The sequence below is a fragment of the Macaca thibetana genome, chromosome 16 (assembly GCF_024542745.1).
Source record: "Macaca thibetana thibetana isolate TM-01 chromosome 16, ASM2454274v1, whole genome shotgun sequence".
In the NCBI taxonomy this organism is placed as follows: Eukaryota; Metazoa; Chordata; class Mammalia; order Primates; family Cercopithecidae; genus Macaca; species Macaca thibetana.
This window is the reverse complement of record NC_065593.1, coordinates 13,427,012-13,441,052: the sequence shown is the minus strand read 5'-3', so window position 1 is coordinate 13,441,052 and position 14,041 is coordinate 13,427,012. Positions and strand designations below refer to the sequence as shown.

Sequence of the window (14,041 nt, the reverse complement as noted above, 5' to 3'; positions counted from 1 at the left end):
GTCTCTTTCTCTATCCCTTGAATCTGGGCTGGTCTTGTAACTAGCTTTGACCAATAGGTGTGGCAGAAGCGATGTGTGAGTTCTGGAACCTAGTCTGTCAGAGGCCTTGTAGCTTCTGCCTTTGTCCCCTTGGAACACTCCCTGAGACCACCATGTAAGGAAGAGGCCACACGGAGGAGCGCCAGCCAACAGCCAAACATGCTGGTGAGGCCATTTTCCATTTTCCTGCTCAGCTGACCTGCTGTTTGAGTGCAGAGACATGAGTGAACCTAGGTGAAAACAGCAAAGGAACTCCTAGCCAGCCCACAGAATCGTGAAAAAGAACAGTTTTTAAAAGTTATTTCTCCTGAGTGTGGTGGCTCACACTTGTAATCCTAGCACTTTGGGAGACCAAGATGGAAGGATCACTTGAGCTCGGGAGTTTGAGATCAGCCTGAGCATCGTGGTGAGACCCTGTCTTTACAAAAAAAGAAAAGAGGCCGGGCACGGTGGCTCAAGCCTGTAATCCCAGCACTTTGGGAGGCCGAGACGGGCGGATCACGAGGTCAGGAGATCGAGACCATCCTGGCTATCACGGTGAAACCCCGTCTCTACTAAAAAATACAAAAAACTAGCCAGGCGAGGTGGCGGGCACCTGTAGTCCCAGCTACTCGGGAGGCTGAGGCAGGAGAATGGCGTGAACCCGGGAGGCGGAGCTTGCAGTGAGCTGAGATCTGGCCACTGCACTCCAGCCTGGGTGACAGAGCCAGACAGACTCCGTCTCAAAAAAAAAAAAAAAAAGAAAAGAAAAGAAAAGGGCACAGTGGTGCACGTCGTTCCAGCTACTCAGTAGGCTGAGGTGGGAGAATCACTTGAGCCTCAGGACTTCGAAGCTGCACTGAGCCGTGATCATATCAGTGCCCTCCAGCCTGGGTGACAGAGCGAGACCCCACCGCTTAAAAATAAATAAAAAGTGGCTGGGCACGGTGGCTCATGCCTGTAATCCCAGCACTTTAGGAGGCCGAGGCGGGCGGATCATGAGATCAGGAAATCGAGACCCTCCTGGACAACATGGTGAAACCCCGTCTCTACTAAAAATATAAAAGTTAGCTGGGCATGGTGGCACGTGCCTGTAATGCCAGCTGCTGGGGAGGCAGAGGCGGGAGAATCGCTTGAACCAGGGAGTCGGAGGTTGCAATGAGCCAAGATCGCGCCACTGCACTCCAGTCTGGCAACAGAGCAAGACTCCATCTCTAAATAAATAAATAGATAAATAGTGGCCGGGCATGGTGGCTCATGCCTGTAATCCCAGCACTTTGGGAGGCTGAGGCGGGTGGATCACCAGATCAGGAGTTCAAGACCAGCCTGGCCAAGATAGTGAAACCCTGTCTACTAAAAATACAAAAAATCAGCTCAGTGTGGTGGCACTTGCCTGTAGTCCCAGCTACTCAGGAGGCTGAGGCAGGAGAATCGCTTGAACCCGGGAGGTGGAGGTTGCAGTGAGCCAAGATCGCACCACTGTACTCCAGCCTGAGTGACATAGAGAGACTCCATCTCAAAATAAAATAAAATTAAAATAAATAAAAAGTTATCTCAGGCCATTAATGTTGGTAGTGATTTGTTGTGTGTCACAGATAACTGATAGAGAGGGCTTCCTACTGTTTTATTCCCAGTATGATAAATATAATATTTTTTGAGACAGGATCTTGCTCTGACCATCAGGCTGGAGCATAATGGCATAATCTTGGCTCACTACAGCCTCAATCTTCCAGACGCAAGCCACCTACCCACCTAAGGCTCCGAGTAGCTGGGACTACACAGGTACGAGCTACCATGCCCAGCTAATTCTTGTATGTTTGTAGAGATGGGGTCTCCCCACGTTGCCCAGGCTGGTCTCAAACCCCTGGGCTCAAGTGATCCACCTGCCTCAGCCTCCCAAAGTGCTGGGATTACAGGTGTGAGCCACTGCGCCTGGCCTAGATAAATATAACATTGTAAGGTGCCCTGTAAGTCCCTGTGTGCTCCAAACTTACCCATGCCCGCCTGTTTTCTCTTCCACCCTCCCTCCGTCCCTCCCTTCCTTTCTTCCTTCCTTCCTGAGTCTTGCTCTGTCGCCCAGGCTGGAGTGCAGTGGCACGATCTCAGCTCACTGCAACCTCTGCCTCCTGGGTTCAAGCGATTCTCCTGCCTCAGCTTTCCAAGTAGCTGGGACTACAGGTGGCTTTTTTTTTGTGTGTGTGTATTTTTAGTAGAGACAGGTTTTCCCCATGTTGGCCAGGCTGGTCTCAAACTCCTGACCTCAAGTGACCCACCAGCCTCAGCCTCCCAAAGTACTGGGATTACAGGCGTGAGCCACTGTGCCCAACCATTACCCATGTCTCACTTTCTGTTCTGCTCCTCTCTAGACACTCTGGCTTTGGGTACTTTTGGCTTGTATGTTCTTTTCTGCCACAGGCCTTAGCATATGCTCTTAACCCTCTTGCTTAACCCTTATTAACACCTATTCATCCTTTAGCTCTTGGTGTTAACCTCACCATGTCAAATAACCACTACAGACTCGGTAACACCATGTGCTTTCCTCTGGACTTTGGACAGGAAGTTTGTATTTATTTAATGGTTCTGTGATTGTCTCTCTCCTCAGCAAGATATATGAAGGTTCTGAGTCTGGTTTTGTTCACCTTTGTATCCCTGTGCCACACCATAATAGGACTCAATAGACAAATACTTGCTAAATTAATGAATGAGGTGAGTGATAAATATGGCAAATGTCTATACACAAAAGAGGTGTGACAATAAAAGAAGGGTTTTGTTTTTTTTTTTTTTTAAATCAAAGGGTTTCCAAACCATCTCTGAAGGTAATTATAGGAGGAGTAGTGTTTGTTTGCTTGTTTTTAATATTTTGAGCAATGGGACAGGGTTCATTAAAATAAGTGCATAACCCTCTAGGATAACTAACTAAGGAGAATCCTATTTGGGATTGATAAATTCTCATATGTTTGTTACAGAATAACTAATCATAGTTTAGTCATATATTTTACTTACTTGTTTCCTCCACAGTCTTGCAAAATGAGTGGGAGATAATGGGGTGGAAGTACGTATTAATTAGTTGACTCGGTTGGCTGCTAATCCAGTAAATGGCATGCTGCTGACTTTTCTCTTTTGGAAATTGGTTTAACTCTGCTTGCCCAGCTTTTGGATCAAGGAAGGATGAGGATGGGTAGAAGGGAGATGGGCAGGTTGTATTTAAGGAACGTAGAGCTCATCCTCCTCTGCCTTGTGATCTTTAAGGTTTTAACTTTCCACCCAGTTCTGTCCCAGTAAAATGATAACATCTTTCCTTCTCTCTGTATTCCCTCAACCTCAGACCACTCTTCACTTTACCTCTCCATCAAATCACAAAGCTTCAACCTCAGAACAGCATCTCCCACTCAGCCACAAGTTCCTTGGCATATGTGTGGGTATCCGGCGAGAGAGAAATGAGAAGTACAAGGAAGGAGTATGGCTAATATTACTTTAAATACAAACAAATAAGGGCAGATAGCTAGGTCTTTCATAGAAAGAGGAGGAACAAAATTATGAAGCCAGATTTCTGGGTTCTAAGGAATGTGGTAACTGAAGGAAGAAAACTGGGGCCTGGGGTATCTGGTGTCTTGGTCCTTAATGAGAACAGTGACTAGGAGCCTGATGCCTGGAATGAGCAATGGAGAGAAAGCTAATGCTGGGAGCTTTCTAATGTTAGGGGGCGAGAGGGCCAGGCAGATGAGACTGTGACCCTAACCTCCCAAGCCCCTGCAACTTTAGACACTGTGAGGATCAAGCTGAGGTTTATTTACAGTTCCCTGGGAAGTCTTACAGAGGAGGGGCCATCATTATTGCTTTAGGGTTATTGCCAGGAGGAAGACTGCAGTTCTCCACTGCCAGGTAGGAGGCCCTGCTCAAGGCTCAAAAGTCTATACCCAGACCTTTTATGTCAGCCCCTGGTCTCTGCCCGTGACAGAGAGGCTATCACGAATTCCTGCAAAGAACAGCCCAACTGTTTTCCAAGGGCCACCCCGGCCACTTTCACCAGACTGCAGTGTAGATGTGCTATTAAATTTCCCTCTACTTTTGTCAGTGCTGTGCCACTGTAGGCCCCACGCCGACCACCCTCCTCCACCTCTAGGCTGGGAGGCAGGGTCCTGGTTTCCCAAAGATTATCATTTACTTCCCGCCAGGACCAGCCTGGCTTCCTTCGTACCGAATACCCTACGAGCCCCGTTTCCTGTGTTCCAGATGACGTCACAACTCACTCACTAGGTTACTACCTTTTGATGACATTTCAAGGGCCGCTTTTGAGGTACTCTGCATGTTTCTTGTATGTGGTGGGTTTTTGTTTTTGTTTTCTTTTCTAGGCCTCAGGAATAAGGGGAGGAGAGTAGGGGGCGAGACCAAGTGGCAGAGAGCCGACGGCGAGTAGTTCATGCCCGGTATTTGCAAAAGGGCCTAGAAGGACTCAGCAGGGGGCGGGCGTACTACTTTCTCTCTCGACCCCACTGCAAAAGGATATGGCTTTGTTCATGCGTATCACTACTCGAAGCCGGGACTCGTTGGTGGGCGGGGCTACCCTGGCTCCGGCCGCTACGTGGAGGGATCCGGAGCGGGAGAGGCGGCTGCGGGAAGCGGGTCTTGGGCGGGTGCAGCGGCACGGGCTTGGGTCGCTGCGCCCGCGACCGACTACTTCTTGGAATGCGGCTTGTTTCCCAGGAGCCCGTCTATTTCCATCACCGTCTGTGGGGTCAGCTGGCTCAGCACCTGGAGGAGAATGGGGTGGTGGCAACGGCAGGCCATGCTGGGTCACTGAGACAGGGCATGGGGTTCCAGTACGGGGGAAGCACCACAGTGGGATCAAGTGGCAAGGCAAGAGCCGCAGTTGTACCAGTGCCTCGGTTTCCAGCTCTGGGACCTCACACCTGCAAAGTCAGGACTTTGTAGTGGGTGACCTTATAGGGCCATCCTGGGTTGGAGAGCGTGGCCTTGACTCCTGGGGAAGGGGACAGATAGGCTCTGTCTCAAAGTCCCCGGCTCACCTGCAGCGCGCCCAGGTGTTCCATCAACTGCTCCGCACTCGACACCCCCAGCAAGACAGAGCTGACACCCTCACTGCGGAGACACCAAGCTGGGGCCAGAGGAGGAAAAAAAGAGAACTGATGGGGCACAGTGACCACATAGATTTCAGAAGTGTCTCTGAAGACAAGGGTCCTCCCTAGGGACAAACCAGCTTTAGGATGGGCTTGGGAGCATGTCAGGAGGAGACAGGGCCCCTGCAGGGTGCAGGGTCTCACCGATAGCAAGCTGGGCCACTGTGCACCCCAGCTGGTGAGCGACGGGGAGAAGGTCCATGACTTTGGCTTGTTGCTTCTTGCCATCTTCACTCTGCACTTTGTCCTTCAGCCACTGGTAGCCCTGGAGGCCAAGGAGAATCAGCAGAAGACCCTGCCATCACCACCACCACACCCACACAGCAGCCCCCCGTAACTCCCCCCAGAGCAGCTCACAGCCCAGCCCTGCCATCTGGAGCCCCCAGATCTCACCTTGATGGAGGCCCTGCAGGTATCTGGGACTCGCCCATCATACTTGCTAGTAATGAGACCACAGGGTAGAGGGTACCAAGTGACTGATCCAACTCCTAAGGAAAGAACACTGGGTGTCAGGAAGAGGACCTAGCCATGGATGAGGCTAAGGTAAAGGCAGGGATGAGGGCTGCAAACCAATCTTGTGGTAGAGCTCTGGCAGCTGCATCTCCACCTTCTCCCTCTGAAACAGATGGTGCTCCGCTTGTTCACACACTGGAGGAATCAGATTGAACTGTCTGGCCATGGAGTAGGCCTCCTGTGTTGGGGTTGGGGAAAAGATAGGGGTCAGAGCACTAATTCAATTTTCTTCTCTGCCTTCTGCCCCAGTGCAGTGGGCTTTGGAGTAACCACGTGAAAAGTGGGAACCAATTGTGGGACAGGGGCAAAGTGGGGTCACACACTCACCATGATTTCTGCAGCCCCCCATCGGGACGTTCCCCAGTATAGGGCCAGGCCCTGGTTAATGACATAGGTCATGGCTCGCACAATCTCTAGGCACACAGGAGAGGGAAAGCCTTACTGTCAGACTCCTGGAATCTAGGACTCCAGATTTGCAGACCTCCACCTGCCCCACCAAGGCCCCGGCATCTCTATGGAGTCATGAAAGTTAATGTCTATTCTCTGCCTCCCTTTCTGTCCACATCCTGGAGTCTCAGCCTCCACTGTGGAGTTTGGGAGGCCTTGTGAGCAGGGGCTGGCTTCCTGCTGAGGGTTTGAGGAAGTGCTCAGGTTTTGTATTTTAGATTTTTTGAGGCAGGGTCTCGCTCTGTCACTCAGGATGTAGTGCAGTGGTGCAATCATAGCTCACTGTGGCATCAAACTCCTGGGCTTGAATGATCCTCCTGCCTCAGCTTCCTGAATAGCTGGGAGTACAAGGCACACACCACCACAGCCCGCTAATTTTAAAACATTTTTTGTACAGACAGGGTCTTGCTATGTTGCCCAGGCTATTCTTGAACTCCAGGCCCCAAGTGATCCTCCTGCCTTGGCCTCCCAACGTCCTGGGATTACAGGAATGAGCCACCGTACCCAGCAAGGAAGTGCTCAGTTTTGAAGGACTGTAAGGGTTGGGGGTGCTGCTTTTACCCTCCATAGGACAGTTGGGGTCTGAGCGATTGGCAAAGACAATGTCCACATATCCCAGCTGGAGGCGTTCCAGGGATCCTCGCAAGCCTGGAGGTGGGGTAAGGAGAAGAAGATAAGCACCTCAGCTTCAGTGTACTAAGAATTCAGCCCACCTTGGGCGGGCACGGTGGCTCAAGCCTATAATCCCAGCACTTTGGGAGGCCGAGATGGGCAGATCACGAGGTCAGGAGATCGAGACCATCCTGGCTAACACGGTGAAACCCTGTCTCTACTAAAAAAACATACAAAAAAAAAAAAAAACTAGCCGGGCGAGGTGGCGGGCGCCTGTAGTCCCAGCTACTTGGGAGGCTGAGGCAGGAGAATGGCGTGAACCCGGGAGGCGGAGCTTGCAGTGAGCCAAGATCGCGCCACTGCACTCCAGTCTGGGCGACAGAGTGAGACTCTGTCTCAAAAAAAAAAAGAATTCAGGCCACCAGGCACGGTGGCTCACGCCTGTAATCCCAGCACTTTGGGCGGCCAAGGTGGGCAGATCACCTGAGGTCAGGAGTTCGAGACCAGCCTGGCTAATGCGGTGAAACCCTGTTTCTACTAAAAATACAAAAAATTAGCCAGGCATGGTGGCGCATGCCTGTAATCCCAGCTACTTGAGATGCTGAGGCAGGAGAATCCCTTGAACCCGGGAAGAGGAGGTTGCAGTGAGACGAGATCGCGCCATTACACTCCAGCCTGGACAACAAGAGCGAAACTCCATCTCAAAAAAAAAAAAAAAAAAAAAAAGAATTCAAACCTTGCCCCCTTACCATGGCTACCTAAATCCCTATTCAAAGCCTCTAGAAGTTCAGAGAATGTTCCCTACTCCGCTGGCTTCCATATCCCCTCACTTTGGGTTCCCAGCCCCTAACTCTCACCCTCAATGATGTGCTTTCGGCTTAAACCTCGCTCGGTTTCCGCCCTGTAGGAAAAGGTAAGTCAAAGATGAGACGTGACAAAGATAGGGGACCAGGGCTGGCTTGGAGCCATAAGGAAATGGGATTGCATGAGTCTTCACAGGTAGGGTGCGGACCTGGTGGAGGATAGCTGTCCCCACCCCCACCCCATACACCTTCACACATTCTTTGTAGGCCTTCTCCACAATCGCAGTGGGGCAGTCACTTACTGTCCTCCCCAAAAAATCTTGGTAGTGATGACATAGCTTGATCTCCTGGAAGAATAGAAATGGGAGAACCAGCAAGAAAAGGATTTTTGGGTGATCACATCCCCAGCAACCCCCAAAACAGTCTCACCTCCAACCTTTGCTCTTGAGGATGTTGCCTAGGGTTCTTTCAGCCCTAAAAGAAACATAAGGCAGAGCCACTGATCCCTCCCAAGCCAATCAATCCCTTCCTCTCCTCCCCACCTTTTCATCTCTTGCAAGGTAGGATATAAACCAGGAGTCCATTTCAGCTCACAGCCCCATCCTGGACAAAATAAGAGGACTCCTGGAACTAGGGGTGTAGTTGTCTAGTTTTCATCACGTATTCAACAAATATCTGTTGTGCATTAACTATGTACCAAGCCCTGCTGTGGGTGCCAAAAAGATAGAATAGGATGAGCGGAAAGAGGCCAACTATGGTGGAGCCAGGAAGGATGCTGCCTTGTCTAGCTTCAACTATCTGGGTTGCCCTCCCCCTTCTTTGAGCCTCTGCAAAATCCCACCCGTCCTCCAAAGCTCAGCTCAAATTCTGCCTCATCCATAATGTGTTCTCTGAGTGCCACAGTCTATGGTCCAGCCTTCTTGTCAGCTTCCATAGAATTGGCTACATAATTTAGCAAAAAATTATGAGCTCACTTGTGACAAGTCTTACTTGTGTCATGGTGGACTGTTACTGAAATGTTTTACCGTTGTTTAATCCTTCTTATCGCCCATTTTTGTTTCTTTAACCACTTAGCCTGTGTGCACTTTTGGAGACACGTTGATTCTTCCTAGAAGCAGCACCTGCTCTGTGCTTGGCTCTGTGTGGGTACTTGGAGAAGAGTGAGACAAGTTCCATGGGAGGAGGCCTCTGACTTGAGCAGCTAATATAGCTGCATAAACCATGAATTGTGTGTCAGAAGGCAGTCCACAGTGCTTTAGGAGCTCATGGTGGGGGAGGGGGGTGACCAACTCTGGGAGCTGGGCAAAGACTTCTTGAAGGAGCGGACACTTGGGTCAAGTGTTGAAGATGAGCAGAAGTGTTTGCTCGATGGGGCAGAGGCAGGGTAGGTCATCCTAGGTTTTCCCTGCTCCTAGTGTGAAGCTATCAATGTGTGATACAGCATGATGTGTTTGAAAATTCATCTTCGTAATCCTCATGTAGTTGCACATAACTAAGGCCTCAGATATATTTGTTGGCTTTATTTAATGTAACTACACAGCATGCCCATTAACTTCTAAGCCAGAGGGGGACTGATGTTGCGACTGTAACACCTACAATGCTTTAGGGTCCCTCCGCCAAAGGGTTGGAACTTCACGTTCTCAGAAGTCCCAGGGTTCTTTAGAGGGAAAACGAGAAGATAATCCCTGGGGTCCTCTCAGCCTTCCAAATGGAGCTTAGCTCTTTCACCCCAGTCCTTACTTTCCTGCTGCGTAGACTTCGGCGGTGTCAAACAGGTTTACACCATGCTCATAGGCTACGGTCAGCACATCCTCCGCTGTCTAGGGAGGTGAAAGAGGTGAAGATCAACTACTGCTCCTCAGTTACCTCCCTCACTGCACTCTAACCCATCACATCTCAGCCCTGGGTTCTCTAGTCTCTCCCCTCTCCCCATCCTCCAGCCTCAGATCCCTCATTCCCTGTGCTTGTTGTCCAAACCCCTATCCAGGTTAATTTCTCTTTTTTCAGGTTCCCTCACCCTCACCACCCTGATTCTATGTCCCATAACTTATACCTCATCTGAGATCTGAGAACCAAATGTGAGCCAGGTACCTGAAAGAGAGAAGCCAGGCACATGAGAACTGCAGGGGGCAGACCATGAAAGAATACCCCCCTTTCCTTAATCCCTATTCTAACTCACCTAGGCCGAGACAGGATACCCGAAGACCAGACTTCCCCAAGTTCCTGCAAGATACAGAAGCAGTGGGAAGGGGTGGAGCCTCCATTATGGACCTAGATTATCAGCCCCCAGCTCCTCTCCTTCCAGACTGAGAAGCCCTTAGGTGTCTCAGTGCAAATAAACTCGACCCAGTGGGCCTATAGGATTGGGCAAGTGCTATCTCCAGAGCAGAGGTCCTAGGAATTTTGTCAAAAGGACAAGTGAACCATAAGTGACTGTTCCTCTGGAGCCACTGTCCAGAGTCTCCATTCTCTCTTATCACATTGAAGATGTGCTGTCAGGTTTGTCCTTCTTGTCTGTGTTTGAGTCATCTCTGGGATGTGTGCAGTGAGGGGCTGGGAGGAATTCTGTTTGATTGTGGTGTTTGATTGTGGCGAGTTTGTGAGACCAGGCCCTCAGGCAGAGTGCTGTGCCAAATGGCAGACGCCAGGTTGGAAGAGGTAAACTGAGTCAAGTTCAGGCATTCAGGCAGGCAGGGGTCCCTGGCTAGGCTAGGCAGATGGGCCTGGAGGAAAGGCAGATTGAGGACCTGGGGGGAGGGGGGAGAGTAAGACAGAAAAGCTTGGTTCTCCCTCTCCACTCCCTCTGTTCCTATTGGCTTGTGAAGACTGTCTCTGAACCAGTGAGCCCCGCATCCTCCCAGAGCCCCCAACCCAGGTGTCAGCTCAGCTTTCCAATCAGGGCCACCATATAGAGGGGATCAGACTCTTCAGGCGACAAAGCAGGTCAGATCAGTGACCTCAGCTCACTCCCCAGCAGGAGCCCCTCCCCTACCCCCCACTTCAAGTTCTGAGCCTCTGGTCTGGCAGTCCTCTGAGATAAAGTCAGTTACATTTCAGTCTACCCAGACCCTGTCCCTCAGCATGGAGATGAAAAATGTGGTCCATCCTTCCCACAGGCCCTACTCCCCTTGCGCCCAAGAAAGGTCACAGGAGACCTAGCCTTTGGGGCAGGTGGGGGCAGTATTTGGGTCAGGCACCCCCGAGCAGGCCAGAGTGAGAAGCCGATTCCCTCCCTCCACTCCCCAGGACACGGACCCAAGGACATTCCACTGGAGGGGGCACAGCCTGGAGATCCGTGTAGCATGGAGATCCGTGCATCCCTGACCTTCCCAGGGGTAAGGAGGGAAGCTCAGGGGCATTCCCTGGGTCTGACAGGACCCAGTCAACCTTGGTAAACTTGATTCTCTGGTAGTCAGGGGTATCGACAGAGACCAAGAGAGGGACAAAGTGAGGGAGTGCCAGAGACGGGAAGAAGAGAAGGAAAGAAGGGGGACCTACTTAGAGAAGTTTGAAGGGGTCTTGGCGGCCATCTCAAGAAGCCTCAGGGGTCCCGAAAGGAAAGTGGAAGGGGTGGGCTGCCCGGCCACCCCCATACCTGTATTTCATGCCAGTGCCTCGGCCGGTGCTCTCTCGGAGGGCCCCAGCGGGCGCTGGGGGTCGGGGAACCAGTGCAGCTCGGGCCTTGGGGCCAGACCCTCCACCCCCCGGAGGATTCCCGTGCCCCGCGCCGGTCGGCCCGCCATTACCGCCCCCGGGGCCTGGCCGGGGTCCACACAGACGGTCCTCACTGCTCCGGCTGCGAAGGTTCTGCTCGGTACACGCGATTGACACCTGCATGCCGGCTGACCGGGGCGGGGGAGGGGGCTCCGAGGGGACGGGACGGGGGAGCAGGGAAGCCCGAGGGCGGACCACCGGGGGCGTAGTGGGGTGAGCCCCGGCAGAGAGGGAAGGCTGAGGAGGCTGCGGCGGGAGGCGCCAGGCAGGATCGGCCCGCGGGGGCGGGCTGCTGGAGGTCGCGAGGTTTGCGGCGGGAGGGAAGAAACGCGGGGGGCGCCAGGAGTGGAGGTATTCAGTTACGCGGGACACAGGTGCAAGGAGTAGGAGGGGGAAATGGATGAGGGTAAAGGTCGAGGATGAGGTAAAGATCTCGGAGGATAAGGACCCAGGGGGAAGTGGGGCGGGAGAAAGATGCCACTTCAGCGCGAACCGCTGCGGGACCCGCTGGGCTCCCAGCCGCGTCGGCAGCGGGCCCAACTCATCAGCATGCAGGCACCGCCTCCTCATCTGCATAGAGCCGCCCGCCTCGCGGCCAAACCTGCCGGTCATTTGCATAAGCCCCGCCTGCCGAAGGCTCCGCAGCTTGAATATTTTCTGAGCGGAATCCGGGAGGGTGGCTCCTGCACCATCTGGGACCCAAGGGCTGTCAGGCTTCCCCAGGCCCAGTGGTTCTCAATCGGGAGGGACTGTGTCTCCCAAGGGACTTTTGGCAAGGTTTGGAGATATTTTTGATTTCATGCCTGTGCTATCAGCATCTAGTGAGTGGTAGCCAGGGATGCTGCGAAAATCCTACAAAGCACAGGACGGTCCCCACAATGAAGAATTATCCAGCCCAAAGCATCAATATTCCCACAGTTGAGAAGCCCATCCGCAAAGCCACTTCGTAGTCCTCAAGGATGTGTGGCTGCCCTACTTTCCGCCTTCATGCATGGGGCAGGACTGAGAGGGCCCTCAAACCAACACGCTCAGGCCGCAGAGAGTGGCAAAAAGTTTATTCTGTGCTTCTCGCAGCATCAGGTCGGGGATAAAACTGGAGAGCGGGCCTGGTGTGGAGGTGGAGGGACTCTGTGGGCTTCATTCTGGTAGGAGGAGAGCATCAGGGCAGGCCTTTACGCTGTTGCTCTGGGTGGGGGGTGGGGGTGCGGGGGCTTACAGTGGGGGCCCTTAAGTGGCACAGGTTCAGAAGGGCCCCAGGCAGACATGAATTCTCCTGAGACATGAGGAAGGTTGCTTCAGCCAGCCCGGGCGGAGAAGAAGGGCAGAGAGCGAACATAGGAGTCCAGTCGGGAGCGGAAGAGCTCACTTTGCACAGTTTGACCCAGCGGGCACAGGGGATTCTTCACCACCAGCTCCACATACAGCTATAGAAAGGGAAGATGTTAGAGCCAGGCTTTGGATACTTGTGGTTTTTAGCCCCAAACCTTGTATAACCTCAGGGGTGTGTAAATGCACAAGGAAGAAGGGCTGGAAGACAAGCCCTCTCTGAGGAGAAAGTGGTGGTGGGAGTTAAGAACCTAAGGGCCCCTGAGAAAACTCTTGAGTTCAGCAAACATATAGTAGGATTAGGGCAGGGAAGATGAGGGAGTCTTGGGGTTCTGATGAACTCTGGGGTATGGGTCCCCGGGGCTAGCACTGACCGCACTGTAGATGTGATGCAGAACATCTCGGATGGGTCCCACGCCCAAGTCAGTATTCATGACAACTTTGATCCCAGTGGGCGTCTCGTAGTAATGGAGTTTGTAACGGCTAGTTTGGAAGGCCAGGAAGCCATCCTTCCTGCAGAGATGAGGAGGGTGTTAAAGAATGGGAGCAGAATCTCTCCCAAAGAGATACTTTTGATCCCCTCAAAGGTCGACTCCCTCTTCATCTAAACATATCCTTTGTAGAAGCCTGGTTGAGTAAATACATCACCCATCCTCACCCCTCAATTTAGCCTCCACCAACCTCTCTACTTTCAGACCCTCCCCACCGCCACTCCTGCCAGCTCCAGCACTCTCGCTCCGGACTCAGCCTCTCTAAGTACCCTTTCCCCCTCTGGAGGCCAATGCTCCTTCCACTTCAGAAAGTTTCCCCCATCCCCAAATTCCCAAGGCTAGCCTTCCTCCCAACATCTTTTCTGACTCGGCGTACATGTCTAGCGGGGACATCTTGCTGACAAACGAGCGGATAGAGAAGAGCATCCCGTACATCAGCTTATACTCCTGGAGGGAGAGGGGCAGAGTTAGCTCTCGGTGGATGCGGGAGACGGGGTGGGGGCTGGGAATGAGCTCGGGTTTGAGAGGAGGGGCCGGGTTGGGACTATAGGTGTTTGGAGATGAGAGGTCAACCGGGCTGCACCGGGGCCCTCTCGTCACCTCCTCCTTGGGAATCCCTGCTTGCTTCTTGCGGTGCCATTCGCTGTAGTGCAGACACACTCCATTCCGGTCAAACAGGTACAGGTTGTGGACAGTCATCTGCAGGGCAGGGAATGTGAGCCTCGCTCCGGAACGGCCCCCACTCCGTGGGATCAGGTTCCCGGACCCACAGCCTTCCAACCGGGTGGGGTCCGGGGACCCCACCCCCATCCCCACCCGCGGACTCACCGGAACTGCTCCGAGTGCCTGTCAGGAGTTACTTCCGGTTTCCACGGAGCTCCGCCCCTTGGGGGGTTCTCACCCAGCGGCGCCGGGGCATTAACTCCGCTCCAAAGCCACTCGTCAGACTCCGCCTCCCTCCCTTAGCCAATCTGTGGCC

General features: G+C 52.8%; 3 protein-coding genes across 5 annotated transcripts in view; all 3 read right to left on the bottom strand.

Annotated features, from left to right (window-relative positions):
* NAA38 (N-alpha-acetyltransferase 38, NatC auxiliary subunit) overlaps positions 1 to 14,041 on the bottom strand; it is a 226,289-nt gene that overhangs the window by 63,040 nt on the left and 149,208 nt on the right. The window lies entirely within an intron of this gene.
* On the bottom strand, positions 3,480 to 12,362 carry KCNAB3 (potassium voltage-gated channel subfamily A regulatory beta subunit 3). Of its 3 annotated transcripts, none has more exons than XM_050765329.1 (14): positions 11,127 to 12,362; positions 9,711 to 9,754; positions 9,585 to 9,622; positions 9,272 to 9,351; positions 7,961 to 8,005; positions 7,834 to 7,878; positions 7,586 to 7,629; positions 6,678 to 6,764; positions 5,997 to 6,082; positions 5,727 to 5,847; positions 5,550 to 5,644; positions 5,301 to 5,421; positions 5,046 to 5,134; positions 3,480 to 4,770 (listed from the first exon to the last, which is right to left on the bottom strand). In XM_050765329.1, the coding sequence occupies exons 1-14, from the start codon at positions 11,861 to 11,863 to the stop codon at positions 4,693 to 4,695; spliced, it is 1,710 nt and encodes a 569-aa protein (XP_050621286.1). In that variant the 5' UTR covers positions 11,864 to 12,362; the 3' UTR covers positions 3,480 to 4,692. The 3 variants fall into 3 exon arrangements, with proteins under 3 accessions (XP_050621286.1, XP_050621288.1, XP_050621287.1); XM_050765331.1 differs by having other exon boundaries at positions 10,787 to 11,219; XM_050765330.1 differs by lacking the exon at positions 6,678 to 6,764.
* TRAPPC1 (trafficking protein particle complex subunit 1) lies at positions 12,463 to 13,912 on the bottom strand. The gene is made up of 5 exons (XM_050765539.1): positions 13,885 to 13,912; positions 13,663 to 13,847; positions 13,439 to 13,509; positions 12,946 to 13,084; positions 12,463 to 12,669 (listed from the first exon to the last, which is right to left on the bottom strand). The coding sequence occupies exons 2-5, from the start codon at positions 13,759 to 13,761 to the stop codon at positions 12,541 to 12,543; spliced, it is 438 nt and encodes a 145-aa protein (XP_050621496.1). The 5' UTR covers positions 13,762 to 13,847; positions 13,885 to 13,912; the 3' UTR covers positions 12,463 to 12,540.

What these genes read in the sequence shown, in the direction of transcription:
- KCNAB3 (XM_050765329.1), bottom strand. Translation starts at nt 11,863, where the DNA reads ATGCAAATGACCGGCAGGTTTGGCCGCGAGGCGGGCGGCTCTATGCAG. An exon ending in AGTGGCCCAGCTTGCTATCG is followed by an intron (nt 5,135 to 5,300) that starts GTGAGACCCTGC and finishes CTCTGGCCCCAG; the next exon opens with CTTGGTGTCTCCGCAGTGAG. An exon ending in AACACCTGGGCGCGCTGCAG is followed by an intron (nt 4,771 to 5,045) that starts GTGAGCCGGGGA and finishes ATTCTCCTCCAG; the next exon opens with GTGCTGAGCCAGCTGACCCC.
- TRAPPC1 (XM_050765539.1), bottom strand. Translation starts at nt 13,761, where the DNA reads ATGACTGTCCACAACCTGTACCTGTTTGACCGGAATGGAGTGTGTCTG. An exon ending in CAGGGATTCCCAAGGAGGAG is followed by an intron (nt 13,510 to 13,662) that starts GTGACGAGAGGG and finishes CTCTCCCTCCAG; the next exon opens with GAGTATAAGCTGATGTACGG. An exon ending in TGCATCACATCTACAGTGCG is followed by an intron (nt 12,670 to 12,945) that starts GTCAGTGCTAGC and finishes CCCTTTCTATAG; the next exon opens with CTGTATGTGGAGCTGGTGGT.